Source organism: Corvus cornix, chromosome 18, assembly GCF_000738735.6.
Source record: "Corvus cornix cornix isolate S_Up_H32 chromosome 18, ASM73873v5, whole genome shotgun sequence".
Lineage (NCBI taxonomy): Eukaryota > Metazoa > Chordata > Aves > Passeriformes > Corvidae > Corvus > Corvus cornix.
Genome location: NC_046347.1, coordinates 1,525,815 through 1,545,474, shown reverse-complemented (window position 1 = coordinate 1,545,474; position 19,660 = coordinate 1,525,815). Strand labels below are relative to the sequence as shown.

Genomic DNA, 19,660 nt, shown 5'->3' with positions numbered 1-19,660 from the left:
CAGGGGGGCTTTGTGCAGGTCCAGCTTTAGCCCAGTAAGCCACTGGTCCCAGTGGGACCTGGAGGCCAGGATACAAATGGGAGCAGGACAGGAGAAGCCATGGCTTTGCCCGCAGTTCTGAGCCTGAGATCTCCTCGTGCTCACCTTGGGATCTGAGGGACTTTGCTGCTGGTTTTGCTGTCAGGTTTTAACCCCGTGGCCCCCGTTGCTGGTGCGACTGGTGTGGTGTGGAGTGGCACGAGCAGAGGGTTCAGCAGGAGGGGTGAGGAGCAGCAGGGACTCTCCAGGCTGATGTGGCCCCAAGAAATGAGGTACAAAGATACAGGATGTGTGTCTGAGATGGGGATAAAGGACTTTTCTTCCTGATTCATTTCCAGCATTTTCCTGCATTCCTAGCAAAAGGACTCCATTCTCCTGGTGCTTTCTGTGCTGCACCAGGTTTCTCTGAGCTGATAGCTTGTTGGATAAGGAGTCATCCCAGATTCCAGAACTCTGTCCTTTCCCAGGAGTTGCAGAGAGCAGGAATAAGCACTACAGGACTATGGAAGTTGTCAGTGGGAAGCCTGTTCCCATGTGAAGGTGATTAATCCTTATTTTACCACATCCTTTGTGGCTAAAACTTTCTGAATTTATTACTTGCAGTCAGATCTCACAAAGCAGCAGAATGAGTTCAAGATCACCTTGAAAACATTAGAGGACAACTTGCTCTCTCGGCTGTCATCAGCATCTGGTAATTTCCTGGGAGACACAGCACTGGTGGAGAACCTGGAGACCACTAAAAGGACAGCTGCAGAGATTGTGGAGAAGGTACAAAGACGGTGACAGCCTGGAGAAAAGCATGTCTGTGATCCTTTAAGGATTTCTGGGTGGAATATAACCTCTGCTCTGCCCATCTCTGCTCCGTCTGCTGAGCAGAGAATAGGAATTGGTACAACTTGTAAATGCTCTCCATTCTGGAGAGCTCCAGGCCATTTAGTTCTTTGGAGCTTCTTTTGTGTTAAATGACCTATTTAAGACCAAGAGAAAACATTGGTGCCTGATGTAAAGACAATAAAATTTACACACTGTATCAAGGCAGCTTTAAACTGTTCCAGCATGATCCTGGGTACATCACACTGCCTCAGTTAGGCTGGATTTTAGTACTGACCAGGGACTGGAATCCGGTGAGCGTGTGATCTCGAGTAAATCTGCAATAACGCAGGTATTTCATACCCTTCCATTCCTCAGAGTATAAATCAGCATTTGTAGGAGCTGGGTGAGCACTGCCACCTGCCCAGCTGTCCTTACATGGGCTTAGGCAAATGCACAGAGGTTTTTCCTTGCCACTGAGGGCACTTGGGAAGGGTGGTTCCCATGCCAGGATTGACCCAGGACCCCGGTGTGGCCGTTCAGCTGCTCCCCTCTGCAGTGCCCCCATCTCCAGAGCCTGCACTTGCCCTCCCCCAGCCACTGGCCCATGTTCTGCCTGGCTGGGGCTGGAACTGCCTCTCACTTCCCAGCCAGTGACCAAGAAACTGAGTGCTCCTCCCTCCACGTTAAAAATCGGAATTATTTTCCATTTGTGGTGCATCAGGTGCATTCAGCTGCCTGGGGAGGGGTTGCTTGAACCCCCAGAGGGGGTGTTGAAGGGAGTTTTTGACGTGGAAAGCTTGGCATCTCCCCCTTGAAGTAGGTGGTTTTGAAGTGCTTCACCTTCTAAACCAGCAGTGCCAACAGGGAATGAATTTTAGAATTTGCACCTGGATTTTATGAGTTTGTTCCCACCTGGAAGGCTGTGGAAGAGCCCTGTTAGAGGTTCAAGTCAAGCCTCACTCTGTTTTTGGTCTGTCTCCCCAAAGAAAGGTGTTCAGCCAACATTTTCCTTCCTATGGAAGTCCTCCCTGCTCTACAGATGAAGAGCATCTGTCTGCCCCACCTCTGGCTCTGAGTTTCAGCAGGGGCTGTGTGATGCTGTGCTGGCTGGTTCTGCCACAGAAAGCTTAGGAAGGGCTGGAGAGGGACTTCTTGCAGTGATAGGACAAGGGGGATGGCTTCAAGATGAAAATGGGCAGATTTAGATGAGATGTTAGGAAGAAATTCTTGGCTGTGAGGGTGGGGAGGCCCTGGCACAGGGTGCCCAGAGAAGCTGGGGCTGCCCCTGGATCCCTGGCAGTGTCCAAGGCCAGGCTGGATGGAGCTTGGAGCAGCCTGGGGTAGTGGAAGGTGTCGCTGAGTGGAATGAGAAGAACTTTAGGGTCCCTTCCAACCCAAATCATTCTGGGATTTTATGATCCCATTGCGTGGCTGGCTGAGCTGGCTGGGTCAGCACTGTCTCAGCAGCTCCTGGCCATGCTGTAAGACGTGTCTGTCCTCAGCCAGGGACTAAAATAAACCCCAGGAGGCTCAGGGATGTCACTTCATGCTGCTGAGGTGGAATGAAAGAACGAACAGGACCGAGGTGATGATGGGGTGCTGTATCTGCCAAGAAGATTTTCACATATCCCCCACAGCAGCTGCAGAGCCCTGAGCAGCGAGGTGGGAGAGTTTGGGGCTGCTGACTAAAGGCAGCAAAGAGCTGTTATAAATTAGCAGCTCTCAGCCCTGGGGAAGCTGCCTGAGAGCAGCACTGGGGCTGCTTGACCCAGGGTTGTTAATGACCTGCACAGGAGGGGGGCAATTAGCATGAGAAACTCATTGATGAGAAAACCAATTCCAGTTAGCAAAGAGCAGGGATCCTAGGGAGAAGTCTGGAGGGGACTCAGGAAAACGAGGGATTGGGCAACTGGGTGGAAAATGCAGTTAGATGGAAGGTTCCAGAGGGGGAGGATGCTGGGGAGGGCAGCTCCAGCCTGGCAGAGGCTGGTCCCGTGGCGGGCACTCGTGGGTTGCCCTGCTGCCTTTGTGGCCGATGTCCCCCCTCCCTGGGCTGCACCCGCTGCACAGGGGGGTTCTGACAGGAGTTCTGCTCCGTGTTTCTCTCCAGGTGCAGGAGTTTAAGGCGACAGAAGCCAGGATTAACGAGGCCAGAGAGCACTACAGGCCCGCGGCCTGCCGCGCCTCCCTGCTCTACTTCACCATGAACGAGCTGCACGCCATCCACCCCATGTACCAGTTCTCCCTGAAGGTACCTGCCCTCCAGGGGGGCACTGCTCCCTCTTTGTGGGGTTCATAAAATCAGAATTACAGAGCCACAGAGTCACAGAATTACACAAGGTTTGAGTTGGAAGGGGCCTTAAAGCCCATCCCACCCCTGCCATGGGCAGGGACACCTTCCACTCTCTCAGGTTGCTCCAAGTCGTGTCTGGAAAAAGCTACAGCTTTAATATTTTATTCAATGGGAAACGGGGGTTTTTTTTGTCATATAAGGAAGGTATTTTGGGGCATGGAGGGTTAAATGAGCATCCTGCTCTACAACTTCTTCCAAACGATTTCTTACCTTGACAAGTGCCCTGGAAAAAGGAATTGAGGAGAGACTACAAAATGTTGAGGCTCTTCCACAAAGAAGCTTTTCCTTTTGATATCCACGATTCGTTTGTTGGAGTAATTTTATCAGAAAAATGTACAGAATTCCTTTTGTGCCTTTTGAAAGATTCATCCCTTACACATACATAACAGATACAGGGGTTCCTGAGGTTTCACCTTTAATCTGTGTCTCCCATAGTTCGTTTGTTTTACGTTTTCCAGTGAACATGAGCAGCGTGTATAAATACATAGAAAATTATTGGGTGAAATGTTTTTATCTAATAAATTTTGATGACAGATCATAAAGCATTGTGTAAAGATGCACAGGGATGATTTTAGAATACTTGCCACACAGCTGGGAGCCCATTACAAATTAGAACACAAAGATTTATGTGCTGCTCTGCCGCACGTTTTAACACAATTTAAAGAAACATTAAGCAGGAAAATGCATTCTGCAATTATTTAATAATGCATTAGGTATCAGTGTTACTTTAATTTGTTGAGGCATAATTTTTCCTTTGTAGAACCCTAAAAATAAGGCTGCTAACACGGTCATGCCTTGTCCAGTTGGTGCCATCACTGTATTGGCCTGGTTATTTCCTTCAGCTGGGCCCAGCACACGGAGCCTTTGCACTGCTAAACAGGACTTGGCTTTTATTTTCTTGTTAATTTTCTTTTTCCAGTTACATTTGATAATTTGCTCATTCTTTTAATTTGGACAACTCTGAAAGTTGTTTTGTCTTTTCTCATTTGGATCAGAAATGTTGTTGAAATAATCCTTAATCTCTTATATAAGAGGGTTGTTCTCGATGCAGACACCCACCCTTGAGGGGACTTCACTGGCTGCTTCAGCTCACTACCACTGCTCCCTGCGCTCCTCAGCCAGTCCTTTGCTGGATCCAGACAGTAAGACACTCATGGGACTTAAAAAAATAAATTACTACTACTATTATTATTATTATTATTGTTGTTGTTGTTGTTGTTGTTATTATTATTATTATTATTATTGTTGTTGTTGTTGTTATTGCTATTATTATTATTATTATTATTATTATTGGTGTGGCTGCCCCTGGATCCCTGGCAGTGTCCAAGGCCAGGTTGGATGGGGCTTGGAGCAGCCTGGGATAGTGGAAGGTGTCCCTGGCAGGGGGTAGGACTAATGAGCTTGTGTTGGAGTCTTTTTCCCATGGAAACCATTCTGGAGTTTGCGTGTCCTCTGGGAACCCCTCTCTCTGCTGGCTCAGCATTTGCAGAGAATTTCAGCATTTGAGGCCTGTGTCTCAGTGGCAGCACACTGAGCACAGAAATATTTCCTGTGTCCTTGTGTCTGAGTTCCCTGTGCCCCCCTGTGCTGCCTCCTCAGCCCTGGGCAGCGCAGTGTCCCAGGGGATGTCACCACTGCCAGGCTCTGTGTCCCTGAGGAGCAGCCCCAAGCAGAGCCAGGGCTGGTCTCTGTGTGCTCCCTGTGATGCAGCACCTGAGCTGGCACCACTGTGACACCTCAGGGGCACCCAGGGGTGTGCAAAGGGCATCTCCCAAGCCCTGTTCTCCTCTGCCCTGCCAGGCGTTCCACGTGGTGTTCCAGAAGGCCCTGGAGAGGGCAGCTCCTGCTGAGAGCCTGGCGGGGCGGGTGCTGAGCCTCACTGACAGCATCACCTTCTCCGTGTTCCAGTACACGGCACGGGGGCTCTTCGAGAGGGACAAACTGACCTTCAGTGCCCAGCTCACCTTCCAGGTACCAGCACCACACACCAGCTGTGTGCCAGGGTTCAGTGCCACAGCAGCCCATACAGGGCCTGGGGGCTTGATTGTTTTCTCTGCCTCTCTTGGAATCACAGAATCATTTGGGCTGGAAAAGCCCTCCCAGACCATCGAGTCCAACCTGATCCCCGCCTTGTCCCCAGCCCAGAGCTCTGAGTGCCACCTCCAGCCCTTCCTTGGGCACCTCCAGGGCTGGGCACTCCAAACCTCCCTGGGCAGCCCCTGCCAAGGCCTGAGCACCCTTTCCATGGGGAAATTCCTGCTGCTGTCCACCCTGAGCCTGCCCTGGCCCAGCCTGAGGCCGTTCCCTCTCCTCCTGTCCCTGTTCCCTGGGAGCAGAGCCCGACCCCCCCGGCTGCCCCCTCCTGTCAGGGACTTGTGCAGAGCCACAAGGTCCCCCCTGAGCCTCCTTTGCTCCAGCCTGAGCCCCTTTCCAGCTCCCTCAGCTGCTCCTTGCAGGATTTATTCCTGCCAATAACAGGCACAGATGCTGTGTTGGGTTTGAATTACACTGACAAAGGTTATGTGAGAAAGTAATTCCTGCTTGCAGGACCTGGAAATACTGGCAAAGCAAACTGGCCTGGAAGGCTTCTTGCATTTAACATAAAGAAGTGCTCACTGCAGAGCTGCTGTACCATGTCCACTGTGTTTGTGTAATTTTTAGTGTCCAATCTGGCTCTGCAGCCAGGGCCTTCCCTTCAGGCTGCTCTCTACCCACCTGGATCTCAGCCTTTACCACATGGTTTTCCCAACTTTCTTCCTGTTCTGTTGCCAATCTCCACACTCATTCTTGCTCCTCTTTTGGGACACCCAGAGCACCTACATGGTGTGTCCGTCACACCCCTCCAACATGGGGCACCCTGTATGTTTTAGTCACACATTTTTCGAGCACGTTAATTGAATAATGAATCTGCTGGAGTTTGTTGCTGCTCTGGATCCTGGCTGCTCTAGGACATCTCGTTTGTTTGGAATTGCAGATACTTCTGATGAATAAAGAAATCAACCCAGCAGAACTGGATTTCCTGCTCAGATACCCAGCACAGCCCGGAGTCACGAGCCCTGTGGAGTTCCTGTCTGACCACTCCTGGGGAGGAATCAAGGTACCTGATCCATGGGAAATCAGCTCCCCTTATCTCCTCTAAAAGCCCTTCAGGTGGATCCTTGTGGCATTTGGTGAACAAAATGCTGGTGAAACAAAAGGCTGCAGATATGGAGAGTTCTGCAGGTCCTGATTTTGAGGGCTCTTCCTGGGTATCCCCAAGAAGATGGTTCTTCCCTCTGAGATTTAGCCTTCTCCCTGTTAGACTAGACCGAGAATACCCTCAGGGGTTTGTGGTTATGGTTTGTAAAGGACATGGAGATGCCCCATTATTTGGGAAGAAGTGCGAATTTCTGCAGGGATGTGCTGGGGTTGGAACTGTGACAGCTGCCAGGCCTGCAGGGAAATATTGTCATGGGAATGGGCAGGTCTGGCACCTGCCACGTGTTTGGAGTGAGAGGGGAGGAAGAGCATCCCAGAAAAATGACAGTTATCCCATATTTGCTCCTCTTTGTCAACAAATGTGAATTGTGCTGGGTCTGGACCTGATCCAGCAGGGTGGGATTTGGTTTCTGAAAAGGGTCCAAATACTCTCCACCTTGGCCCGTTCATTCACACCTTGCTGGAGCTGGAATTGTGTCCCTTGTCTGACTGTGGTGCTGGTCAGTCTCTGGCACCTGTGGTGATGTAAGAATCAGTTTTGTTTACAGCATGTTGCCTCTGTGGGACCTTTTCTTGGTGCTGTGAAGTAGGGAGTGAGGACTTCCCAGTTTCATTGGGATAGTTCTCAAATTTTCACCTGGGGCTTTGGGCTTTCCCTTTCTTTCCCTTCCCCCTGCTGAATGGAGAATGTATCTGGTTCCTGAAGAGGGACCAGACAGAAAATCTTCATCCAGGCCAAAGACATCTGTGAAGAAATTCCCACTTCATCAGCCTGTGATGTCAAGCAATGGAACCTCTCACTGAACCAGCTCTGTTCAGCCCCTAAAAGGTCTATTCCCATAATAATGAAGGAATTAAAAAATCCCCTACACCTTTTCCTTAATCATCTTTTGTTCAGTGGTGGCACTTGGCTGTTCAGATAGCAGCAGCAGCTTTAATTTTGTCCCTTAATTGAAGACAAATTAAATGGACCCTGAGGGTCAACACACACAATCAGGGGGGCTCAGCCATCAAGCCCACGGAACACCTGCTTTGTAACAGCAGATTTTGTCTTTGGGCTGTGCAGTCTGTATGGATTGTAGATGTACATCCCCATCGCTGCTTGGCATCACAGCTTTTCTCAGCTCTGCTCTGTCCCTGCCCGTGTTCAGCCTGGGGAAATGTGGGCTGAAATGTGCATTTCAGTTCTCTGGGTTCTCATTCTGCACGGCCTGGGAGCATCCTGCCTTGTAAAGCTGCTTCTGACTTCACTCCTTTAAGCTTCCTCTGGAACATGACCTTCCTTCTGCCATGGGATTTAGAGGTTTCAGACTCTGATCCTCATTTTGGAGATACTTTTATGCATCTGAGGAAACACATATGTTTCCTGGCACTTGAGGACGTGGGTTAGTGGTGATGCTGGGTTGATGGTTGGGCTTGGTCATCTTAGAGGTCTTTTCCAACCTTTATGATTCTGTGATTCTCTATTACTCCAGCAGTGCCCAAGGATGCCTTTGCCACCTGCCTGCAGGAGGTACATTCTCCAAACAAACACCTGCTGGGCTTGCAGGCAGTTTTCTTTGTCAGGTCATCCCTCCTGTGCTGCCAGGCCCCCTCCATGGGGCTGAAATGGCCTTTCCTGCTCCCTGAGTGATTCCCTTCAAGATGAGCCCTTCCCACTCCGCTTCCTCTTCCCCACTGAAGAGCGTTTGTGGGTTTGTGGTTGAGGTGGAAACTCTGATGCCCACAAATGCATGGGAAGGTTTCCAGGTGTGCTGCACACCTCAGGTGTCCTCAGCCTGCACCTGATGGCTCCAGGAACTGCACATCTCCAAGAGTCACTGCCCAGACTCTGCACAAATTCTAGGAATTTCAGGACTTTGTGATAGTGAACTCTACATTATCAGATACTGAATACCCTTCAGGTTGTCTTTTGTGACGATTGTAGCATTGATTTTACTGTAAATAATATGGTTGGTGTCAACTTTATCAGTGTTTATGTTGATGTCTGTTGGTTTATTAGCCTTTGAGTTTTTGGCAATTCTAGTTACTTGAGGCATGGCTTTAGTAAAATCATATTTTGTCACAGACTGCTATAATTAGGTTAATTAGTCATGGCTTCTACACAGCTTATTAGCAGGCTAAAATCTCCTTTTCTTATATCAGGAAGATTAAATGCTATAATAAATAGTTTCTTCAACAAAGCTGGAGCAAAGTACACTTCAGATTTATATTTCAAATTCAAAGTGAAATTTAGCATTCTGCTGATTTTTCACAGAAACTTTGAAAATGCTCCAGCCCAAGGGGCTCCTTTGGCCAGGGGGTTCTGGCCAAGATAGTGCCAAAAGAAATCAATATTGATATTTGTGGCCCATTCTGAGGGCCACATTAAATGTTGAGGGCTCTGGGCATGCAACTGGCCTTGTGTGACTTGGCTGATTATTTACTGCTGGGGGTTGGTTAATATTATATATAGGCCAATAATCCTTTGCAGTTGTGTGGCTGTTTGCGGCTCGTGGTGCTGGAGCATCTCATTTAGGAAGCATTCATTTATGATTTAGTTTTCCAGCTTCTTTCCAGTTCAGCACAAAGTTTCACAGAGCCTTTTGCTGTAAGGGGTGTGCCAGGGAGGGTCGGTATTCACCCCTGGATGAGGAAACCCACATCCCTGGCCAGAAGGATGTGGTTTGTAGGGAGAGGTAATAGCTTTTATTCTATCTGCTGATAGACCTGGGAAAATAGGCACATTTCAGGCTCTTTGGTGCTTCTTTAAACCTGAAACAGGAATTTCATTCAAGCTGAATAAAGGCTGAGAAAAGCTGCTCTGAGCTTGGCTTGGTTCTGTTCATCAGTGAGATGTGTGGGAGGGAATGGTACCTGTGGGGAGCCCCTGTGGAGGAGCTTTCCTTGGCTCTGGAGCAGGGGAGGTGTTAGCAAAGGGCACAGTCATTGCCTCGGTGCAAATCCTGCCTCTGGGTTGTTGAGGGTTAGTTGAGAGCAGGAAGGGGATAGAATTTTGTCATTTAATTAAAGCAGTGCCTTTGCTGAGTCCCTGGCTTTGGTGCTCGGTGGAGTTGGTCATTTCAGTCCTCTCATTTGCAGGGGCTTAGCAGTGATCCCTCGAGAAGGAAAAAGTGTTCTCTGGCTCCTAATGAGGTTTTCTCTCTCTTTTCAATTTCTTTTATTACATCCTGTTGTACTGTTCTCCCCCTCTGTGTTCCCAGTGTCTGCCCTGAAAGTTTTTATTTCTGTTGGTACTTCTGAAAACGTTTTCTGTGTCCATGCAAGGCTGGCCATTTCTCCTGGCTTGGCTGGTGGTTTCCTCACCAGTAAATATGTGGCCACACCTTAGACCACAGTGGCCACAACCATGTGCAAATGCCATTTGGGAATTCTCGTTGTGGGATTGAATTAACACAGACTCCATGTAGAGATTGTCCTCTGGAAGGTGAGTATTCTCTGAATTCATCTCTGAAGTGATGCTCTGTGGTCCCTTGAACCCTGTGTGAAGCCCAGGCTGCCGTGTTGAGCTGTTCTTGGTTATCCCCAGGGCAAGGACAGACAGCTCCTGTCATGGCTCTTCTCTGAACATGATATTGAAATGATGTCATTTGGTTTTAGAGTTGTTTGATCTTTCAAACTGGACTGTATCCAGGCTAACCAGTAAAATGAGCCAGCAGTTGTTTGCTGGCCCTGGCAGCACCTGACTGCACACAGCTAAACTCCCCTGACCTCCCAAACCAGAGCCACCTCACCCATTGTTTCCCATGGGCGGCTCTGCAGAGTCCTGCCCTGGGTCGTGCCCAGCATTTCCTGAGAGCAGGAGAGCTCACCAAAGCCAAAGGTGAGCCAGCAAGACACTGGCAAATTGTGTGGCTCAGGGTGAGCCTGTGCCTGGGCACCTTCTGCAGGCACAGACAGAGGAGCAGATCAGCAGGGAGGGAGCAGCGCCTTCCCCTCGCCGTGCTGGGCTCTGAGACCTGCAGGGACAAATTCCTCCTGCCCATGCTCTGACACAGCCTTGCTCTGGAGCAGCCCTGTAGCAGTGGGTTTAGGCCTGAGTTTAGACCCTGTGCCCGTCAGTGGCTCAGGCACAGCCTCACACAAGGCACGGTCACCCTTTCTGTTCAGGCCAGGCTGGTGTTCCCAGGGGTGCAGCAGAGCACTGGGTGTGTGCCTGGCAAAGATCACCTGAGCATCCCCTGGGGCCAGCTGGGCTCTTCCCAAGCTTCTCCACTACTGATGGAGCCGTGGGCTGTGCCCTCATAGTCTTCACTGCCAGGGTTGCCTTGGCCAAAACCAAAGCCAGGAGAAGGTGAGGGTGGTTCTGGAGGGGTTCCCTGGGACCCCAGTCATCCCAGCTGCCAATTCTCCCAAGCTCCAGCTCCTCCACGTTGCCCCGTGGTCCCTGGCTCCGCGTGGTGCACGTGGCTGTCCCCGTGTCCGGCTGTTCCAGGAGCCTCGGCTGGGATGCGCATTTCCCGAGCCTGATTTCCTTTGTGATATTTCCTGCAGTGCCTCTTCAGTGCTGAATGCAGATGTGTCCCACGGGATAAGTGCAGCGAGTTAATACACAGCAGGAGTACACCTGGCCAACTTGGATTACTTCTTATCCCAATCACTTCCCTCATCTTGTTCTGAAGAGGAAGAATTTTCATTATGTAGATATGAAAACGCCACTGAAAGGGCATTGTTTAATAAATGTGATGTTGAATAATGAGCTCTAAATACCGAATTCAGCTTTCGAGGAGGAGAACAGCCCTAGACAAAGTCGTATATTAACTCCATATTTATAATTTTGCAGAATGCAGATGATAAGATTGCGTGTGTGGCTTATGAGATAAAATACCGAATCATATGTTTTGCATTTAAGAAAACTGGAATTCTTTGGACAAAAGAACAGAAATCTCTCTTCCAACTTTCACTTCTTGCACTTTTTAGATGAAGAAATTTTTCATTCTTCTCCAGGATTCATTGTGACACAATCTGCTGCACACATTGTGTTCTCTGTGCATGTGCAATATCCTTTGATCAGGCTGGTCAGACAGGAAAGGCTCGCAGCTCACAGCTTCCCTTCTACCTTCAGAATTATTATTATGCCAGAAAACCATAGTCTTAATTAAATATCTTCCATTAACTCAGTTCTTCAGATGTGCAGCCTTTTAGAGCATCTTTGATAGAAAACATTGATTGTGACACTTCAAATGGACATTTATCTGCTCTCATCTAGAAGTTTCCTAAGGACATTCTTCTGTCCTCTGTATCAAGTCTCAGAGAAATATTCCCAGTGTCTCACAGAAATGCTACTTGAGAAGGTTTTACCTTTTTTTTTCCCCTTTTCCTTTTTAACCTGCTGGCTAACGATCTGATGCTTATCTGAAATACAGCAGAGATTGTGATCACATCAAATATTTAAGGACTCACTTTGCCGGTTTGATTGCAGAGTGGAAATCGAGTTTTCCTGGATGCTCTACAGCCTCTGTGTTTCCCTGACACAAAGCCTGCTGTCAGCTGAGCATTTGGAATGTAAAAGCCTCTTCACCCTCTAAATGGAAGGAAAGGGAAGTAATGGCTCCATCCTGCCCTTGGGTCACACCAACCCCAGGCTGGGGCAGAGGGGCTGGAAAGCTCGGGAAGGCCCTGGGGGTGCTGGTGACAGAGGCTGGACAGGAGCCCAGGTGTGCCCAGGAGGGCAAGAGGCCAATGGCACCTGGGATGTGCCAGCCCTGGGTGGCAGCAGGGCCAGGGCAGTGCCCGTCCCCTGTGCTGGGGCACCTCCAGTGCCGAGGACAGCTCTGGGACACTCAGGACAAGAAGGACATGGAGGGGCTGGAGCGTGTCCAGGGCAGGGAACGGAGCTGGGAAGGGGCTGGAGCCCCAGGAGAGGCTGAGGGAGCTGGGAAAGGGGCTGAGCCTGGAGCAAAGGAGGCTCAGGGGGGACCTTGTGGCTCTGCACACAGGGCAGGGCTGGCACAGAGTGCTGCAGCTTCCATCCCCAAGGTTCTTTGAGCAGGGCTGTGACCACAGGTGGGGCGGATCTCAGGGCTGTGTGTCCCTGCTCTGGGAGGAGCAGCTCTGCAGCTCATTCCCTCTGCTGCCTGTTCTTGAGGCCAGTCCTGCTCCCACGGGTGAGACCATCACGGTGCAGAGCTGGGAGAAGCCTCATCAGGGGACCAGTCCATACATCTGAGTCCATATGTCTGAGTCCATTTGTCTGAGTCCATTTATCAGGACTGAACCACGGACCTTGAGAGCTTTCCAGCAGGGGACATCTGGAGCAGCTGCTTCAGCTGAATTCTTGCAGATAATGGGACATATTTTCTCTTTCAGCTTTGCTGTGCATTGGTCCATGGCGATGGCCCATCTGGGATTTATAACAACCAAATCCAGAAAAGTTTTCAGAAATACACAAGTACCACCTTTCAGCTGCCCTCGGGCCCCATGCCCAGCTTCTGGCTGTGTGTTGCTGATGTGCTGAGAGGCATCCAAGAGTGAAGAGGAAAGATGGAAAGCATGGCTTAGGAGAACAGCCTGACTTTGCAAGGCCCATTCTCAAACCCACTTGAACAAACTTTTTAGAAAGTGGAGAGAAAATGTCAACATGAACCTATCTGGGAAACATCTCAGGCAGAATGAGGAAAGTATGGTGGGTGGTTGTAAGCAACGAGAACACAAAGATTGTGACTAAGTCTCAGTTCTGTTACTGACCTTTCCTGTCGAGAGGAGCTGGCTTTAAGAACACACTGGTAGGAAGGAGATGAAGCCATTGTTCCCTAATTTATGATATTTCACTGGGAATTTTCTGAGGAAAGGTGGTGAGATCCAACCCATCACTCATCAGATTGCTTGTGGTGTCCGCCCTGCACGTTGTGACGCCCTGGGACCCTGCAGATAAACAGGGTGGGTTTGTACAGGGATGTGCTGTGGCTCTGCACACCTTCTGTCCCCACTGAAATGTTGAAGCAGCAAGGAGGAGTTTGAAGGGAGACAGGCCCATACAGTGCCTTGAGCTTGTCAGTCAGCTTTTATGGAAGAAATAAGGAGAATTAAAATAACATTTTTTGTGTTGAAAGGTGATTGAAGCTTGGCAAACCCCATCAAATCTTTATTTTCACCTTTGGTAGAGATTTTTCTTATGAGTTAAATTATTCAGGTAGTGCGGCTAAACAGAAAATAACACCTTCAGTGTATGAATAGCACAACCCCAAACCTGGGATGGGAGAGGTTGTAAATAATGCATCATCTGCTACATTAATTGCTCTAGTTAACAGTAGTATTCAAATGGAGCAATTCATCTGCCCATACATCTTTTTCCTGAATGATCCAATCCATCAGTTGGAGCCAGGTGCAGGTCTGGCTTTGCCATTCTTCCAGGAGCTGTCATTTTCCAGCTGTGGGGATGCTGCTTTCCCTAGAGACTTTTGGGCCAGCTGCAGAAAATGAAAGAAATGAATATTCACTGAAACCTGTATAAGCAGTGCCCACAGACAGTGTAAGACCTTTACAAAGTGTTTGGGGGATCACAGAATTGTGGGGTCGTTAAGGCTGGAAAAGACCTTCAAGATCCTCGAGTGGCACAACTGCTGAGCACTGTGAACTTCTCATGTGTGGATTTCTGCTTAAAAACTGTGTAATGCAATTCATAAAGCCACAGGTCCTTAGTTCTGCAAGTGGAATCGTGACTAATCATCAGGATTTAATCATCTCACAGATTATTACGACTGTGAGAATATTAAATATCATTTCTTTCCAGTGCTGACAGGTTGTGTGACTTTTGTAGAGAGAGGTTTGATGTTCAGAGTGTTCCCTACAGAACATAATTTTTTCAAGCAGAGGCTCAAGTTTTTTTTTAAAGCAAAGCAAGATATATAAGTGAAAACTGTAAGTAAAAACCAGATATAACCTGAAGCCTCAAAAGATAATGATAGCTTTTACAAAACCCCTCAAATTCCTTTATTTTGATTTCCTTCTGTCTTTTAAAATGCAGTCTCATGGCTGCTGGGGAGGTGGGTAACTGGGTGTTGGGAGTGTTCTGGCAGCTCTGCCTTTACTGGCTCTGTTTTATTTTCGCCCTGTTTGTGTCAGTACAGGGCACAGCAATGAGGTGATGTTGTCCTGCCTTGCCCCAGAGCTGTTCTCGAGTCAGGTGGTATTTTAAATTATGGAAATATCTTAAAATGCAAAACAATCTCTTATTTTTTAAAGTATAATTCCTTTTGGAACTGAAGGGAAAGGAAACATGGTGCTAATATACGTGTTTGGGGTTTTTTAAGGTTTTGTAACATCTTATGAAGCAACACCTAGACTTGAGGCTGGCTTGAGCAGATGGTTCCCTTCGAGCAGTTGCCTTCAGTGATCAGAGCAAGTGTTCCCTCTAATGAATGTCCAGAACTTGTCGTGCTGTGTCTGGAACCAGGAGATAACTCATGGGCAGCAGCAGCCCTCTGGAGCTGTTCTCTTCTCTAAAGACTCCTCTGGATTCTGAGGGTTTCCTCTCCTCCATGGGTGCCCTCCCTGTCCCCCCAGACGTTGTCCCCACAAAGATCCCCCCTTCCCTCGGATCCTTGGCCGTGTGTGGAGGACACTGCCAGGCTCTGTGATGGCATCCAGGGTTGGTGTCCTGCAGCCAGGGGCTGATCCGTGTTGTGTTTCCCACAGCTGTGGGGGAATGGGAGAGCTCTGCATCTGGGAATGTGTGAGTCCCACGGGGCTGCTGACACATCAGCCCCACAGTAACGCTGCTTCTGGCTCAGACGAGGAACTGTCAGAGGAACCTGAGGTGATAAAGCAACTTGTCTGTGACTCAGTGAATGAAAAACCATTTTCTCTGGGAAGATGGTGGATCCTCTCCTTGACATGGTGTGAAGAGCCCTGTTTTGCTGAAAAATTCTCATTTTGAGATGTAAGCTCAAGGCCCTCCTGTTCCCAGCCATCAGAGATGATCGCAGTGTGGGTTGCAAAGACAAGAGCTCGGGTCGTCCAGCCCTTTGGATCATTTTCTATTTCAACCAATCATTTTTGTCTCTCTCAATTTCCATGACAGCTCTAAGTGACAAATGTACTTTTCATTATGTGGACAAAAATAGATACCCTGCACAGGTTGATGTGCAGCTCCCATCTGCTGCCCCAAGGTACTGCTCCTGCCTGGGAACAGGGATCTGTTCGTGCTGGACTAAGTTTCCTGGAAAAATTCACACCAGAGGTATTGAAAAGCAATTAATATTCACAGAAAGGTTACTGATTGAGAGAGCTTTCACTCCACTGGCTTTTAAATGGAAGCATCTCCCATTAATACCATCACTCCTAATAAATGCTATTAGAATTGTTGACTAATGAAAATTTTAGTGTTAATTTATGTAATACAGAGTTTTTATTTGCAATTAGAGCTTTCTTGATTCTGCAATATGTTGTTCAGGGAGAGAGGGAGACTATCATTCCTGATTACATGTCTGTCATTTAGTTAGAAAAAAGCAATTTTCCAGAGTCTCCCTTGTTAACATCAGCCAAGAGACTTCTCGAAACAGCAGCAGCCAAAGTTCTGAAGTGATATTTTGAGTAAATCTCATCAAAAGTGAGAAGATGTTTTATATAAGCACTTGCACTGAGAATTTCCTGAATTCAACATTTGCCATTGTATTACGCTCAGCCACGAGAGGTGCCCTGAATACATTTATTGCTGCAAGGACCAGGGCTTGGCAGGTCAGAATTTGTGGCATCATTCCTGGGAATTCCAGTTTCTCGTGGTCGGTGCTCTGCTTGCTGGTTTTTCACAGAAATCAGGATATGGCGCTGGTTTGGAGCAAGTCCTTCTCTCACTGACGTTCTCCTTGTTAGTGCAAATCCACACATGGAAACAACAGCTGTTGAATCACTGCTTTGCTCACAGTCTCCATGAAATTCCCTGGATCCCTGGGACTTTGGCATGGGGCTGGTCAGGGGAGAGCTGAGCCTGTCCGTGCCGTGGCTCTGCAAACCCTCTGCTCTTCCCTGTGCCTTGGGTGGAGGTGTTGATGGAATGCTGCCTTTGGGCAAGGCTGGGGGTGTTGCAGAAGAGTTTTTTGGTGGTATCCAAAAGTTCTCCTCTGCCCAGAGCTCTGGTTCTGGCCCTCAAGCACACGGCCTGTGAGGGAAGGTGGGGGATTTGTCCAGCTAGGAGAGGACAGAGCCACGTTCTCCATCTTGGCAGAGCGTAATAAGGATCCGCTGTGGCAAACTGCAGCTTGGGAGGCTCTGCTTGAACATATTTTTTAAAAAATCATCTCCTTAGTGTAAGGACAGCACAGCCCTACAGCAGGGCACCCAGAGGGGCTGAGAGCTTCACCTTGGATGGCAGCATTTTGGTGGGCACGGCCATGGGCAGACCCAGCCTGAGCAGGAGCTTGGCCTGGGCCCCTCCAGAGGGTTCTTCCAAGCATTGCTGCTGTGAAGCTGTGAGTGGATATACAGCAAAGGTCCTGGGTTGTGGCACCCTCTGGGAACAGCTCCACAACCTCTTTCCCTCTGTCATCCACAGGCATTCGACCCGGGAACAGGGTGCCCAGAGCAGCTGGGGCTGCCCCTGGATCCCTGGCAGTGCCCAAGGCCAGGCTGGACATTGGGGCTTGGAGCAGCCTGGAACAGTGGGAGGTGTCCCTGCCCATGGCAGGGATTTGAAATGAATTGATCTTTCAGGTCCCTTCCAACCCAAACCATTCTGGGATCCTGTAATTCCCACTGCTAAAAACCTGACTGCATTTGTTATCAGAAGCCCCCTTTTCTGACATCTTCCTCTAGTCTCTTCACTCTCAGTCTGTAAATTCAGTCTGTTAGGAAGACCAAAATTTTACACTGCTCTTGTCTTCTCACCGGGAAGCCTTCCAGAGGGAAAGTGGGGTTTTTAAAACAGTGTGATCCTCAATGTCTTCTGCCTTGTTTGCAGCAGACAATCCCTCACACCTCTGCCAGGGCCCTTCTGGGACTTTCCAAGCCCTGTGCAAGGGTGGATCTTCCCAGTTCATCTGAACAAGGTGTGAAAACAGCATTTCCTAGAGGGCTTCCTCAGGTGCTTCCCACAGTGAGGCCTTATGGGGTGGGAGCAGGAGCACTGCTGTGGGGAGCACCTCTGCCCATCAAGAAGCTTCTGCTTCCCTCCGATGCCCTTTTCTTTCTGTAGAAAGCAGCTCATTCACTGTCTGATATCCTTCCCTTGTCTTTAATCCTTCACTTGTCGTTTCTGTTTCATGTTCAGCTGCTCACAGCCCCAGATTATGCAAAATGAAGATGTTTGTTTCAGTGAGAATTTTACTCGAATCCAGAAGAACCTTACCAGCTCTGCAATGTGTTCTGCCACCACTTGTCTGAAAGAGAATTTGGATTCTTCACTTGTCTGCATAACATTTATAGTTGCCACTTTCTAACTACAAAATTCAACTGCATTTTCATTGTAATTTGAATTTGTTTAATGCCTTGCTGGGCTGGTTTTTGGGGCCTTCTTCAGCTGCCTGTTTCTGCTACAGACTTGTAGCACCTAGAAGTTCATGTTCATGTGCCTTTGGCAAGTAGAAACCAAATGATTTGATTTTTATCACGATCCTGGATGGGCTGAGTGCTTGAGCAGAGAAAGCACCCACCTCTTTACATCTGCCTTGTGTTTGTGGGGGTTCCTGGCTCCATGGTCACCATGAGATGAGTGGGAAGGCTCAGTGTTGTGGGTTCACAGGGGGATGTGAGTGGGGGAACAGAGAGAGAAAAGCAACTGCGTGTGTATGAAATGACCCAACCCTTGGTGGGGGGTTGGAACGAGATAATCTTCAAGGTCCTTTCCAACCCAAACCATTCTGTGCTTTTGTGAAGACAATTAAAACTCTAGCTGTGAAATCCCTTTAAAAAAGAATTTTGGTGAGCGTGGCATGGCTGAGTGCTTGTTCAGCATGTTTTTTCAGCAGCTGCTGTGGGTTTTGCTGCACAATTCTCCTCGTTCCTGTGGAATCAGTGAGGAGACCATGCAGCTCATGGGAATGCCAGCAATGTACTCTCCTATCAGACATGGGCTCCAAATTTCCGGCTCTCATCCAGAACAGGCATTTCTGGGATAACTGACAGCAGCAAGTCCTTGTCACCAGAGGCTTTTCCCAAACAGGAGAGGAGACTTCTTCCCTTTTTGGGTAATGAACAGGGTGTGCTGGTTGATGCCAAAATCTTTCATCCTTCCCTGGACTGTCTCTTCCAAGGAGAATGGACAAAATCTGCTCCTGATGGGTTTCTGGCTGTGGTTGCCAGACTCCAGCTCCCTGATGGAGCAAACCATGAGGAGTCAGTAGCGTTAGAAGAATGGTTCAGAGGCACATAGGCTTGTTCTTCCTGACCTTCCTTGAATTTTTGCAGGCTCTCTCATCCATGGAGGAATTCAGAAACCTGGATCGGGATATCGAAGGGTCTGCAAAACGGTGGAAGAAATTTGTGGAGTCGGAGTGTCCTGAAAAGGAGAGGTTCCCCCAGGACTGGAAGAACAAGTCAGCTCTGCAGCGCCTGTGCATCATGAGAGCCCTGCGGCCCGACCGCGTCCCCTGCGCCCTCAGGTGGGGCCCAGGGGCAGCTCTGGGGCTGGGCTTTGTGGGGAGCAGGAGCAATTCAGGGCTCTCTTTGGATTTGTGAATGTCAGTACATTTTTAGGATGTGAGTTCTGTGATATGGTTTCCTATCAAGGGGTCTTGAAGGAACTGTGAGGGTGGGCAGACCCTGGCACAGGGTGCCCAGAGCAGCTGGGGCTGCCCCTGGATCCCTGGCAGTGCCCAAGGCCAGGCTGGACATTGGGGCTGGGAGCAGCCTGGGACAGTGGGAGGTGTCCCTGCCATGGCAGGGGTGGCACTGGATGGGCTTTGGGGTCCCTTCCAACCCAACCCATTCTGGGATTCTGTGATGTCTGAACTCTGCAAGCCAATCAACACATTGGGTTTAAGTGGAATTTCTTGGTTAGTGGGATCAAAGCTCACTGTCAGCAGCAGGGATGGAGCAGTGTAACCAGCACTGGGTGGGAGCAGACCTGCCAAGTCAGAGATGAGAATCACCATCCAGGTGTTACACATCTGCTGCAGTCTGGGTGGTCATCACAACCTCTAGAGTTCAATAACATCCATTTTAGTTACTAGGTAATTTTTGGCTGCTTCTTAGGCACCGGAATAAAGAGGAGAAGTAAAAGAAAGTCTTATAGAGGTTTTCTCACTCTTTTTTTTTTTTCTTTTCTGTAAAATGCAAAATTTATGTGCTGCTGGTTCTGAAAGTTGTAGTGGTAAATTATGT

The 19,660-nt window shown here is 48.9% G+C and overlaps 1 protein-coding gene across 1 annotated transcript in view; it reads left to right on the top strand.

The window, feature by feature from the left end:
- The window catches only part of DNAH9 (dynein axonemal heavy chain 9), a 179,501-nt gene that overhangs the window by 120,873 nt on the left and 38,968 nt on the right, over positions 1 to 19,660 (top strand). The window contains 5 exon segments of the mRNA XM_039562282.1: positions 643 to 807; positions 2,963 to 3,103; positions 5,006 to 5,176; positions 6,180 to 6,302; positions 18,746 to 18,939. Coding sequence (XP_039418216.1) covers positions 643 to 807; positions 2,963 to 3,103; positions 5,006 to 5,176; positions 6,180 to 6,302; positions 18,746 to 18,939 — 794 coding nt within the window.